This window comes from Mesoplodon densirostris, chromosome 1 (assembly GCF_025265405.1).
Source record: "Mesoplodon densirostris isolate mMesDen1 chromosome 1, mMesDen1 primary haplotype, whole genome shotgun sequence".
Lineage (NCBI taxonomy): Eukaryota > Metazoa > Chordata > Mammalia > Artiodactyla > Ziphiidae > Mesoplodon > Mesoplodon densirostris.
The window spans coordinates 110,449,294-110,461,911 of NC_082661.1; the positions used below are offsets into that span (position 1 = coordinate 110,449,294).

Below are 12,618 nucleotides of genomic sequence, written 5' to 3' on the forward strand. Positions count from 1 at the left end.
CGGTGGGGAGACAGGGAGACAAGCGAGAAGGTTGCCGTGCGTAGATAAGAACTCAGGAAGCCGAGCCAGGCAGCGGCAGAGGGCGGGGTGGCTGAGAGAGGCCGGGAAGAATTGCCAACAGGAGTGCCAGCCAGTTGAGTGTTGGTCACCGGGAGGGAAGTAAAGATGAATCCGAATCCCAGTATTGTTAACGGTCTGATGGAAAGCAAAGGACACGTGGACTGCAATACAAGGCAGAAAGTCGTGAAAGAGGAATGTTTGGCCCAGAAACGTGTGAAAGCAGAGGAATGTGTCTCTCTAAGGTGTTAGTTTTTCAAGAGGGGATAAATATGTGGCCAGTCCACAGCAAAAAGTACCTGTGCAACTGCCACGACAACTCCAGTTGTTACAAAGTGAGAGCTGCTTGGTATCCAAGTACCAGAAATCATGTAGTTATCAAACACTATTCCTAATTTAGAACATGTTACGTATATTCAGTTCCTTTTTGCTTTTTTACCCAGATTATCCCATATATTCTTAAGCATTCTATCTAGGCCTTTTTATGATGTACATGTCATTATATTGTATGTGTAAGATAAATCATCTCGTATTATATATATGATATCATGTGCTGCATCCTTACCTTGAGCAAGCTGAGACAAGGCAGATTAGTCCAGAGTGAATGTGATTGAGTCCGAAAGGAAAACCACACCTCCCACTTGTCCCTTCCATGACGCACTAGCAGCACCTGTTGCCCAGCCCGAGCAGTGCCCCTGCCTAACACAGCTGTCAACCAGCTCTTTGGCTCAGGGGAACAATAAAAGTATTCCACTTATCAAGAATGTTGTTAAATATCACCATCTCTTTATTAGACTTATAATTCTAACTCCTTGGCTATCTCTAGGCCAGTGTAGTGTCAGGTGATGACTTACCAGGAACTGTTATGAGCCTACCTCTTTAGTTATCTTTGATGTAGGAAAACCAGAAAAATCTCCTCAGCGTCCCTCTGTGCGCACAGAGACCTGAAGCTAGGAGAGTGCCTCTCTGGGCTGCCCTCGGGTTTACCTGCAAAGTTGTAAAGCGATATCCTTGCCATCTCAGAATTAGTCTAAGCGAAGTGTGTGTATGTGTGTATGAAGCATGTCTTCTTGTCTTAGTATTCTTAAATTCCCATATATGTGATTTTCTTGTCATGTAACTTGCAATTACAAAACCTTGGTTCCTGAGGAAGTGTTGGTTTTCAGAGTGGGAATTGATGTGCATTTCAGAATGGCTGACAGATTTGGGGTAGATAAGAAAGCATGTTACATGTCCTCAGAGAGAGTTGATTTATGAAAGAGTGCTTTTAGGGCCTCCCTGGTGGCGCAAGTGGTTGAGAGTCCGCCTGCCGATGCAGGGGATACGGGTTCGTGCCCCGGTCTGGGAGGATCCCATATGCCGCGGAGCGGCTGGGCCCGTGAGCCATGGCCGCTGAGCCTGCGCGTCCGGAGCCTGCGCGTCCGGAGCCTGTGCTCCGCAACGGGGGAGGCCACAACAGTGAGAGGCCCGCATACCGCAAAAAAAAAAAAAAAAAAAAAAAAGAAAGAGTGCTTTTAAAATACCCTTCACATATGGTATCATTAGCTCAATTGGTGGAGTCTAAAACCCGTACCTGGCACTTGAAAATAAACGTGTCGGGTCACTAGCATTGATTCATACTGGGCCTAAGACTCCCAGCGGTAACCATCCCATTTCTTTGCCATTTGCCTGAATGAATTGTCTGTGTGTGCATGTAGATAATGAACTTGCTGAAGAAGTGGTCCAGTCCAGCGTTCTTCTGCATTCCAACATCGTCAGCCTCGTCAAAGACCGGGTGACTCTGAAAGTGGACTCTGGAGGCCCAGAAATGGTCGATGGGCTTGTTTTCCGGCACATCACTCTCCTCGTGTGCTCGGCTTACAGGAACCAGCTGCTCAACGTTTTTGTCCGTCCTTCCTTAGTAGCTGTGGCATTGCAGATGACGCCTGGGCTCAGGAAAGGTAACTTTTGGGAAGGTGGTCTTGAGTTTTGGAAGAGACCTGGCCGTTGAGTTCCATATAGAGAGCAACGTTTGAAGCCTTCTATTATAATGCTCTGCCACATGCCTGCAGCCCACACACCAGCAAGGGATGGGACCTCTACTCAGACAGAGCTCATTAGGGGTTTTTTTGTTTTTTGTTTTTTTGTTTTTTTGTTTTTTGTTTTTATGCGTTACCTGGGCCTCTCACTGTTGTTGCCTCTCCCGCTGCGGAGCACAGGCTCCAGACACGCAGGCTCAGCAGCCATGGCTCGTGGGCCCAGCCACTCCGCGGCATGTGGGATCCTCCCGGACCGGGGCACGAACCCGTGTCCCCTGCATCGGCAGGCGGACTCCCAACCACTGCGCCACCAGGGAAGCCCTCATTAGGGTTTTTATTCCCCTACATACCTGGCCATAGAATTTGGGAATTGCAAGGGACCTAAGAAATCATCTCATCTCAACCTGTCCTTTTATAAATAAGGAAAATGAGGCCCGGAGATTCCTGATCCCTTAAGGATCTGGGACTAGAGCACAGCTCCCCATTTGCTGGTCTGATACTCTTTTTCTGACGTCACTTCCCTCATCTGACGGAAGCAGACAGGGCGGGTAAACAGTCCAGCGGTGTGTGAGCGCTCAGCACACGGTAGCATTCTGGTCACACCGAGGAGTATAATAATGAGTAAAACTGTTTTTTTCACAGAAACCTGTAGTCAAGGCCAGGGGTTTTCTACCTGGGCTGCACCTTAGAATATTTGGAGGCTGAGTCCCATCCCCAAAGGTTTCTGATGCAACTGGCTGGGGTGTGGGCCAGAAACTGATGTTTTTGTTTTTTGCTTTTCAAAGCTCTGTAGATAATTATAAGGAAAAGCCAGAGTTGAGAAACACTGGGCTCAGCCACAGACCTTCAGCCTTGGAAGGAACCTCAGAGGTCCAGCGTTCATGCCTTCATTTTGTGAATGAGGAAACTGGGTCCCGGAGAGGTCAGACAGCTTAGTTCAGGACACAGAAAACTCAAAACTTGATCTAGTTCTATCTGAGGCTTCTTACGTTGGGATTTGTCCACAACTGCGGGGCACATACATGGTCTTCTAGAGTGTTTCAGTGTGAACACCCTGAAATTGGAGGCAACCGTTTGTGTCCACATGGATGTATATTTTTCTAATGAGAAAATTCACATCAGAAAGATGGTCTATAGCCAACGGGCAGGGCTGACCTACACGCCCGAGGAATAAGACAGTAGTCTTTATGACTGTGTGCCAGTGTGTCCTAGCACTAAAGGTACAGTAGAGACATCAGCAGATATGAGTGTGGAAGGGAATGAAGGAAGCCATTCCTTTCCTTCTCTGCTAGGGAACCACGTACAGGGGAAATGAAGTACCCTGGCTTCTGCAGAATGTGGCCTCTGGCCCGTTACCAGACTGACTGGTTAGAGACCTGGTTGTAATTCAGTCTCAACCACTGAAACTATGCTAGCCTGTAGTTTCTCTGTAGGTAAAATTTGGATTGGTTATAGCTTCCTTTGGGGGCCTTAATTCTTGTTCCTGGTATATGAATAATATGCCTTTAAAATACTGCATTTTGGAATATCATGGACTTCTTGGTACTCCCTGAATGTTTAAAAAGCAGAGTTGTAATTTTATGTAATGAATTTATTTCCAGAGGATGTCTACAGTTGCTTTCGCTTCCTATGCAGTGTTTTTTCAGATGAGTTCATCTTTCTTCCAGGAAATGCACTAAAGGTAAATCCTTACTGCCAAAGAGCAAGTGTGTTTGTGGTGTGAGTTCTGGAAATGTTAGGCTTGGATTCACGGGTGTGTCTTCCCTCCCTTCAAGGCTGCGTGCAGCAGAACAGAAGAGAAACATGGACACTCACAGTTCAACAAACTGTTTTAATTCTTGGTCGGGTTTAATCAATAACTTAGGGATTATTTGGTGAGAGGAACCAAATCTTTGAACCATTAGTGCAGCCACTGTAAATAAACCAACTCTATTTTGTTAGAAAATTTAGCAACCAGCACACATTTTCCAGCACCACTTGTTAGAATGAGTAGGGCCTTTTGCTTTGCAATTAGAGAACAGTGGTCCTGCCTGGTGGTGTAGACAGCAAGTGAAGGATCGGGCTCCCAGAGCTGGACTTCTGGCTTGCTGGGCTGGGGGCAGCGCCAGCATTGACACATGGGTTAAGTGTCTGTTAGGCTGAGGGCCACAGGTTTTATTCAGTAGGAAACGAGGGCAGCCGTTCTCAGCATAACATGATTCTCAGTACTTTTTGGACTTGCTGCATGCACTTCTATTCAAGTGCAAGGAGTATGGCTCGTCAGTGCAAAGCAAAGGAAAATCTATGGCCCAGGTGATGATTTCTGAGGCTCATCAGCGTTTTGGTGTTTGCTGTATTTGAGGTCCAGCATTGTGAGTGTTGGAACAGTGCTGCTCTGGTCCTGTCTGACAGCCACAACAGTCCGGGAAGGCTTGCAGAATTAGCTGGTGTTCCCCTTGTTGTGAGGGCGTAGGGCTGCACATGCTGAGCCAGCAGTGGATCGTTGACCTAAGTTATAAATTAGAGGATGCATTCTGTCTTCTCCCCTCCCCTTGCAGGACTTTGAAGAAGGCTGTTACCTGCTTTGTAAAAGTGAGGCCACACAAGTGACGACAAGGGACATCCTCATTACAGAAAAAGGAAATACTGTGCTAGAGTTTTTAATAGGACTCTTTAAACCTTTTGTGGAATCTTACCAGGTGTGTAAATCTTTCGCAAGTTCTCCTTCATCCTCCCATAGCAAATATAACTAAGACTTTCCTACCCTGTACTTGTTTCTGGTCTGAAGAGCAAGTGTCTTCCCCAGGTGAAAGGTAGAACTTTTTTTGGCGGGAGGTCTTTATTCTGCTCTAATATAATGTAGCATTCTGTTAAGAGGGGCAGTGTGAAATGATTCCTCTTCTCCTGTATTTGGCGGCTCTTTTTCACTTTCTGTTCCTCTCATCCTCCCTCTTAAAAATTAGATAATTTGCAAATACCTCTTGAACGAAGAAGAAGACTACTTCACTGAGAAACAGTACTTGGTGAACGTTAGAAAATTCACAGGTCAGCTTCTCCATCAAGGTGAGTCACACCTCTGTGGGCGGTAACTTCTGTTAGTTGAGCACAGAAAGTAAGCCATTAACTCTCCCTTTCCCTCTCTTTTAGGTGCCTCACAGTGTTACGATGTATTATCCTCCGATGTACAAAAAAATGCCTTGGCAGCTTTTGTGAGGCTCGGTGTGGTGGAGAAGAAGAAGGTGTAAGTAACTGTGCACAACGCCCAGGGTGAGCTCTGGGGGCAGTGACAGCTCAGAACAGTTGAGCACCAAGTCGAGAGAGAGAAGTGGACATGCAGGATCTAGGAAACATTACATCATGCTTCACTTATCTATGTCCTGATTAGCTAAGTCACTCTGAGTTACCATGCGGATTTTATTGTGGGTGTGAATAAAAACCATATTGAAGCAAAGAAAGAAAGTGCTTTAGGCTGGCATTTTAGCTTCAACCTAATATGGAAATTTATAGGTTAATTATAAGAAAAATTGGGGGGCGGGGCATGTTGTGTGTGTGTGTGTGTGTATTCTTACATATATATACACACAACTTTCAACTATTTAAAACTAGCCCTGAGGAAGACTGTTTAAAAGTAGTCTTACTATATAAATAATGAATGTTGTCTTTTCCTCCTAGTTTATGTAATAAGAAAGCTTGTTACTTTTTCTCCTAGAAATAGTGATTATATATTTACTGTGAATGAACCTGCCACAACAAAGTTAGAAGAAATGCTTGGTAAGTGCTGTTTAATAAAAATATGATGGGTTTGCACATTGCATTTATCAACATATAGTAAAACAAGAAAGTATGGCACTAAATACTTTATCAAAATGAACAGCAGAGTTTTAGTATACGCAGAGAACTATTTCTGTCATCTAGAATTTTCTCAAGGAAACTAAGGAGAAAACTAACAGAGAAGACACAACAGGCATAAAATAGGCGGTCTTATACAACATAAAAAGGATCAGCTCCTGACATAACTAATCAGGGTCCAAGATCTAGACCCTTCACATCTAGTCTTGGTGAGCATCAAGAAAACCCCTCTCGTTTTGGTCCTTAGATTCATTTGCTCCCTCTCCACACTCAAATCTCTTCTTTCCCGTGTGAGGGGTCGGGGTCAATGTCCACATCATATATAGACTCTGAACTTGAAACTGGGGGCTGATAGCACATCCTTGAGAGAATAATCCGCTCCAGACTCTTCTGCAGATCCTATCAGCTTATAAAGAAATAGTCCAGCCCCAAAAGGCGAGGCCATTTGTTTATGGTATACAGTAAGAGTCAAGACTTTTGATATAAACAGATTTGAAAGGTCAGAGGAGGTAGAGAACACTTCTCATAGGAATGATGGGGTGACTTTAGAAGGGGAGGGTGTTAGCTTTTGAAAAAAAATAATTGCTGATTATACTGAAAAAGCACTAGCTCACTGAGTGGATATTCTTACAAGTAGTATTTTTGTACCTAATCGTAACTCAGTACACTTGTCAAACCTGTATAGAAGAGCTTTAGATAGATGTCTGCTGGGATTAGGGGAAAACCAGGGCAGGCATATGGTTAAAGGAGAGTCATTGAAGAAAAAAGTATAAAGGGCAAAGGTATAGTTGACAGAGATAGGGAAGGTGAAAGTACTAATTTCTTGTTGAAGAAAATACGTAGGTTGAAATCCCAGTCTTTTTTCTTTTTTTTTGGCCGTGCCGCGACTTCCAAGATCTTAGCTCCTTGACCAGGGAATGAACCTGGGCCCTCAGCAGTGAAAGCACGGAGTCCTAACCACTGGACTGCCAGGGAATTTCCCCCCAGTCTTCTGTTTATAGTATGTCTGAACTTTCAGAATACGTAACCTTGAAACTCGATTTTGAATTTGATGAGAGGGGCATAAAGCTAAAACAAACCCCGAAGCCCTCGTCGTGAGGACGACGGGATTGAGTTCCTCCTCTCGGAAGGCAGATACGTGAGTGTGAACGTACTAGACCACCATAGACGTGCAGTTCAGGAAACATGGCTGTGGGGCTGGCCATGCCCATCGCCTCTGAGACACCACTGCTTCCCCAGCAAAGGGCACTGCTGTCTCCATTGGTGCTTTGTCAAGTCTGTAAGACTCTGCACAAGGGTCATGTGTTTCTCTTTTGCCAGTGCCTAAATAGTTGTACAAGGAAGGGCAAACTCAATATCATTTCATGAGCCGTCTCTGTCTTTCTCCCTTAGGTGGTAAGACACCGGTAGGAAAACTGGCAACCGCAAAGCTTTAATGATTGCCAAATGGTTATGGGAAAATTGGTCATATAATTACTGTCATCCAAGGACTCGTAAGAGGGAAGCAAAGGAAGAGACCCATCTTCTCGTCCTTCATAAGGCGTCAAGAACGGCGGGCTCAGTAGAGAGGAAGGGTGACCAATTTAAGCAATCCGTGAAATCTCCACGATGGTTAAAAAGGCATTTGTGTCCAACTCCGTGTGTGTTTTAAAATAAAACAGGCTTTTGGAAACATGTTTGGAAAAACAAAACCCAGCTCCTATTTCACTAACACTTTTTAACTTATTACATGTATTAAACTGTTACGTTGACTTCTGAATTAAAGTGCAGCATCGAGTCAAAAGGCTCTGGCTATCAAAAGAAAACTACTAGAGGGCTTCCCTGGTGGCGCAGTGGTTGAGAGTCTGCCTGCCGATGCAGGGGACACGGGTTCGTGCCCCGGTTTGGGAAGATCCCACATGCCGCGGAGCGGCTGGGTCCGTGCGCCATGGCCGCTGAGCCTGCGCATCCGGAGCCTGTGCTCCGCAACGGGAGAGGCCACAGCAGTGAGAAGCCCGCGTACCACAAAAAAAAAAAAAAAGAAAAAAAAAAAGAAAACTACTAGAAAGGGCATATCTTATACTTCTCCTGGCTTTCTTTAATTAAAGTTGCCTCAAACAAGTGCACATTTGACAGAGATCTGTAATATGGTAGCTAGCTTACAGTAAATTTTGCCACCCAAGGGCCTTAATCAATAAAACTGAATTAGAGAAAGTACATGGAACAAAGAGAAGTTAGGAGAAGTGTCATATATAGGCTTAACAATTCAAGGGAAGAAAAGTTTGAAATAAGGTGGGTGAACAGCAAAAACCTTGACAGCTAGCCACTACTGGAAGTGACATTTAAGCTGAGAATTAGGGTGAGAGGAGCCAGTCCTCGAAGTGTGGGGTTGAGGTGACAGGAGGTACAGGGGGTGGGTGTGCAGAAAGAATAGTGATTGAAATGTCTTGGGATTGGTTCCAAAGGACCTGAAATCTGGCTGAAACGAGTCACGGGAAGTGAAATTAAAAAGAAAGGCAGGTGGGGCCTCCCTGGTGGCGCAAGTGGTTGGGAGTCCGCCTGCCGATGCAGGGGATACGGGTTCGTGCCCCGGTCTGGGAGGGTCCCATATGCCGCGGAGCGGCTGGGCCCGTGAGCCATGGCCGCTGGGCCTGCGCGTCCGGAGCCTGTGCTCCGCGACGGGAGAGGCCACAACGGTGAGAGGCCCGCATACCGCAAAAAGAAAAAAAAAAGAAAGGCAGGTGTATTTGTCTGCTTGGGCTGCCATATGAAATACTACAGAGTGGGTGGCTTAAACAGCAGAAATCTGTTTTCTCACAGTTCTGGAGGCCGGAAGTCCAAGACCAAGGTGCCAGCAAGGTAGGTTTCATTATGAAGCCTCTGTTCTGGGCTTGTAGGAGACCACCACCTTGCTGTGTGTTCACATTACCTCTTTGTGCACCTGGAGACAGAACAGTCTTCTCTGCTGTCTATTCTTAGAAGGGCACTAACCCTGTCAGATGAGGGCCCCACCCCCATTTACTCCATCTAGCCCTAATTACTTCCCAAAGGCTCACCTCCAGATACTGTCACACTGGGGATTAGGGCTTCAGTATTTGAATTTGGGGGCCACCATTGAGTCCATAGCAGCAGGGCTCAACATCTGTAGTGGCTTAGAGACCCTTGTAAAACATTTGAACAGGAATATAAGTGCCACGGGAAATGCTAAAAAGTTTCTCGACGTGGTTGTAGGACTATCTGTATGCAAATTCCTGGAATGTGTGTGCGTTCCCCAGAGGCCAAACTGTTTCTGCTGCACATTCGGATTGGAGAGCCATTGCTCTAGTCCGTGTGTGAGGGGCAGAGGGGCCCTCCATGTGGCTCTGCTTGTTTGGGGAGCCAGAGCAGACTGGCGTGTGTTGAGGCTGCTTAAGAGCTGAGGAGTCAGTTGGGCTGTTCATGGCTGAGGGCTGTATGGCATGCCACCCAAACGGCACCGAGCTGCTGCCCTCCAGGGAGACCAGAGCAGTGGGGAGGCGGAGTCCTGGCCAATTCTAGCTGTGTAGGCATGCCTTACAAAGAATCCCTGTACACCCGGTTTGGTTACTTGTTCTCTTCTCATGCCATGAATATATGTGTTGAAGACTAAGGTGACTTTTATCTACTTTGAGACCTGTTTGTAATGCATTTCAGGTTTGGGGACAAAGACCTTGGAGTTTTGGGTGCACGTGGCTGTAGACTTGTCTCCTGGCCAGCTCTGGCATCAGAACCACACAAGTAAGCAGACAGAGGAGAGGCAGCAAGATGGGGTGCAGCCCAAACCAAATGAGGCATTGCAGCAGAGGGAGACAGCTGTGGGAGGTGGCAGGGGGCACTTTTCCCCTCTCAGTCTCCTCAAACCGTCCCAAGTCACCCAAGTCAACCTAAAGTCTTAGTCAAAGAACAGCACGCTTCATATGCTGTCAGAGCTTCCAAGCGTGTATCCTGTATCGTGCCGCACACGAGCTCCTGCACACACCACAGTTACAAGCCACACTGCTGTCCCTAAGGCCTTCCCCTCCACACCCCCGCCCAATCTATAAATTCTGGAGCTGCTCCTGCTTTGAAGTAAGTAAAAAGACCCTTAACACCTGGTTTTCCAGAACAGTCTCCCATCCAAACAGTATAATGTAGCAGCTAAGAATGCAGGCTCCAAAGCCCAACTGGCTATGAAATCCAACTCTGCTGTACAGTAGCCCTGTGTTACATGTGATTTGTTTAAACTCTCAGAGCCTCAGTTTCCTTATCCATAAAATGGGGATGATGCTAATACCTCTTGAGTTGTGAGAAACGTGTGTCAGTGAAATGTTTGAAACAGTCCTTGGGAGTAAGTGTAACCTGTTATTACTGCTGCTCCTGACTGGGACAAGCCCTCCTTGGCTTCTCAGAGTAAATGAGATTGGGTGCTTCTGGAGTGGTCATTATGGCCATAGGCACTCGCATCCCTGACTTAGAGCAGGTCTCAGCCTAGCTGTTCAGCCCAACAGCGTTATGGGGTGGTGCGTTGCTCCATCTCTCTCTCTCTTGCAGACACCCGCCATCTTCCAAGGTCAGCTGGGCCTTTGTTGGAAATCACAGCTTTTCCCGACATCCCTTCTTCCTCCCACCAATAGAATGGAATCCTTCAACATGGGGTAGAAAACAGATTTTGATGCCGCCTTTGACTTGTTCGTATCTTTACTTTTTTTTTTTTTTCCAGATTAAAGTTATCAACTCTGACAGAAGTGTGGATCCCCTTCAGTAGGTTCACACACATCATTTTTCTAGAGCCCACCCTGGCTGGGCTGGTTGCTTTCGAGGCCTGCTGTATAGCTGTCAACCTGAGGTTTCCTGTCACTGTTACCTTAACAGTTCCCTTCACTTTTCTGCATGGGACTCCCCTCCCTCTTGGATCCCATGTCTTTCTTTTTGTTTATTTGTTTATTAATGTTAGTGAAGCCCATGTTCCAGGGGTATGAGGGATTAATATTTTAGACTTCACCTGCTTAAAAATATCTTTTTTTGCACTCTCATCGTTGTCTGATGGCTTAGCTGGGTATAGAATTCTAGGTTAGAAGACTTCCCTGGTGGTGCAGTGGTTAAGAATCCGCCTGCCAATGCAGGGGACACATGTTTGAGCCCTGGTCCAGGAAGATCCCTCATGCCGCGGAGCAACTAAGCCCGTGCACCACAACTACTGAGCCTGCACTCTAAAGCCTGCGAGCCACGACTACTGAAGCCCGCGTGCCTAGAGCCCGTGCTCTGCAACAAGAGAAGCCACTGCAATGAGAAGCCCGTGCACCGCAACGAAGAGTAGCCCCCACCCACCGCAACTAGAGAAAGCCCACGCACAGCAACGAAGACCCAATGCAGCCAAAAAATAGATAAAAATTTTTTTAAAAAGAAAGCAAGAAAATAGCATAGAATTCTAGGTTAGGAATAATTTTCTTTCAGAATTTTGAAAAGCATTCTCCATTGTCTTCTGGTTTCTAAAGTCGACTAGAACATTCTGATTCCTGAATGTAAACTGTTTGCTTTCTCAGAAAGTCTTTAGAATCTCAGTTCTGAAATTGCAGGTGGTGTGCTTTGTTCTCGGGGAGTTTTTGTGGCTTAAACAAATTTATTATTGTACTGCTTAGGAGGTCAGAGGTCTGGAAGGAATCTCAACGGGCTGAAATCCAGGGGTCAGCAGGGCCACGCTCCCTCTGGGGTCTCTAGGGGGCTACTCTTGGTTGCGGTGCACGGGCTTCTCACTGCTGTGGCTTCTCTTGTTGCAGAGCACGGGCTCTAGGCGTGCGGGCTTCAGCAGTTGTGGCACGTGGGCTCCAATAGTTGTGGCTCGTGGGATCTAGAGTTTAGGCTCAGTAGTTGTGGCGCACGGACTTAGTTGCTCTGCTGCACGTGGGATCTTCCCGGACCAGGGCTCGAACCCGTGTCCCCTGCATTGGCAGGCGGACTCTAACCACTGCGCCACCAGGGAAGCCCTCTGATTCTTACTGATTGAGGCACATGCCAAAATAATTTTGTCTTCAGCAACTTTACTTAGAAACACCAGCTTGAAATAATTCTGTATATAAGTGATCGTCTGGTTAATGACAGAGTGAAAAAACTGGGCCTGGGACCTGGTCTTGAATACAGCCTGACACTCAGTGGGGAGACACCTTAGCCAGGTAGGTATATGGCTTTCGCTGAGTCTCTTCCTGTATCTGTACAATGAGTATAACAATACCTATTTTCCAGGTTATTGTCAGGATCAAATGAGATGAAGCATGTAATAAAGGGCCTGGTGCAAACTAGTCACCTCATAAATGAGAACTGTCATTAGTTATTAAAGAAATGTGCTCAATAGTATTTATTTAATAAGCTTTTATCATCTATGTTATGCCCAACACTGCTCTAGGGAAGTTGATGGGAAAAAATGAAATGCAAATATCCTGTGCGAATGAAACATACATGTGTTTCTCAATACATACAGAATGTATTTAACATACAGACAGCTTACGTATCCCGTACATCTCTGACACAGTGTGAAATGGAGGAGAGATTCAATGGGATACCTCCTTACCTCCTTGTAAGAGCTCTGACTGTCCTGGAAGCTTGGGGTGGCTCATTATACGTGAAGTGACACAAGTCACCTGGGTCACACCGTATGATCTTTCGTTCTCATTGTTCAGGAATCAAAAGGAATGCGGATGTGTCTCATCACTTCACTGTCATTATTATCATGCTGCACACACTC

The 12,618-nt window shown here is 46.1% G+C and overlaps 1 protein-coding gene across 2 annotated transcripts in view; it reads left to right on the forward strand.

Moving 5' to 3' along the window:
* GNPAT (glyceronephosphate O-acyltransferase) overlaps window positions 1-7,594 on the forward strand; it is a 32,551-nt gene extending 24,957 nt beyond the window's left edge. For both annotated transcript variants that reach the window (XM_060107726.1, XM_060107731.1), the window contains 7 exons: window positions 1,755-1,997; window positions 3,677-3,756; window positions 4,613-4,753; window positions 5,018-5,117; window positions 5,202-5,295; window positions 5,764-5,825; window positions 7,296-7,594. In XM_060107726.1, coding sequence (XP_059963709.1) covers window positions 1,755-1,997; window positions 3,677-3,756; window positions 4,613-4,753; window positions 5,018-5,117; window positions 5,202-5,295; window positions 5,764-5,825; window positions 7,296-7,339 — 764 coding nt within the window. In that variant the 3' untranslated portion in view covers window positions 7,340-7,594. The remainder of the gene's footprint in view (window positions 1-1,754; window positions 1,998-3,676; window positions 3,757-4,612; window positions 4,754-5,017; window positions 5,118-5,201; window positions 5,296-5,763; window positions 5,826-7,295) is intronic.
* Window positions 7,595-12,618: the final 5,024 nt, after the last annotated feature.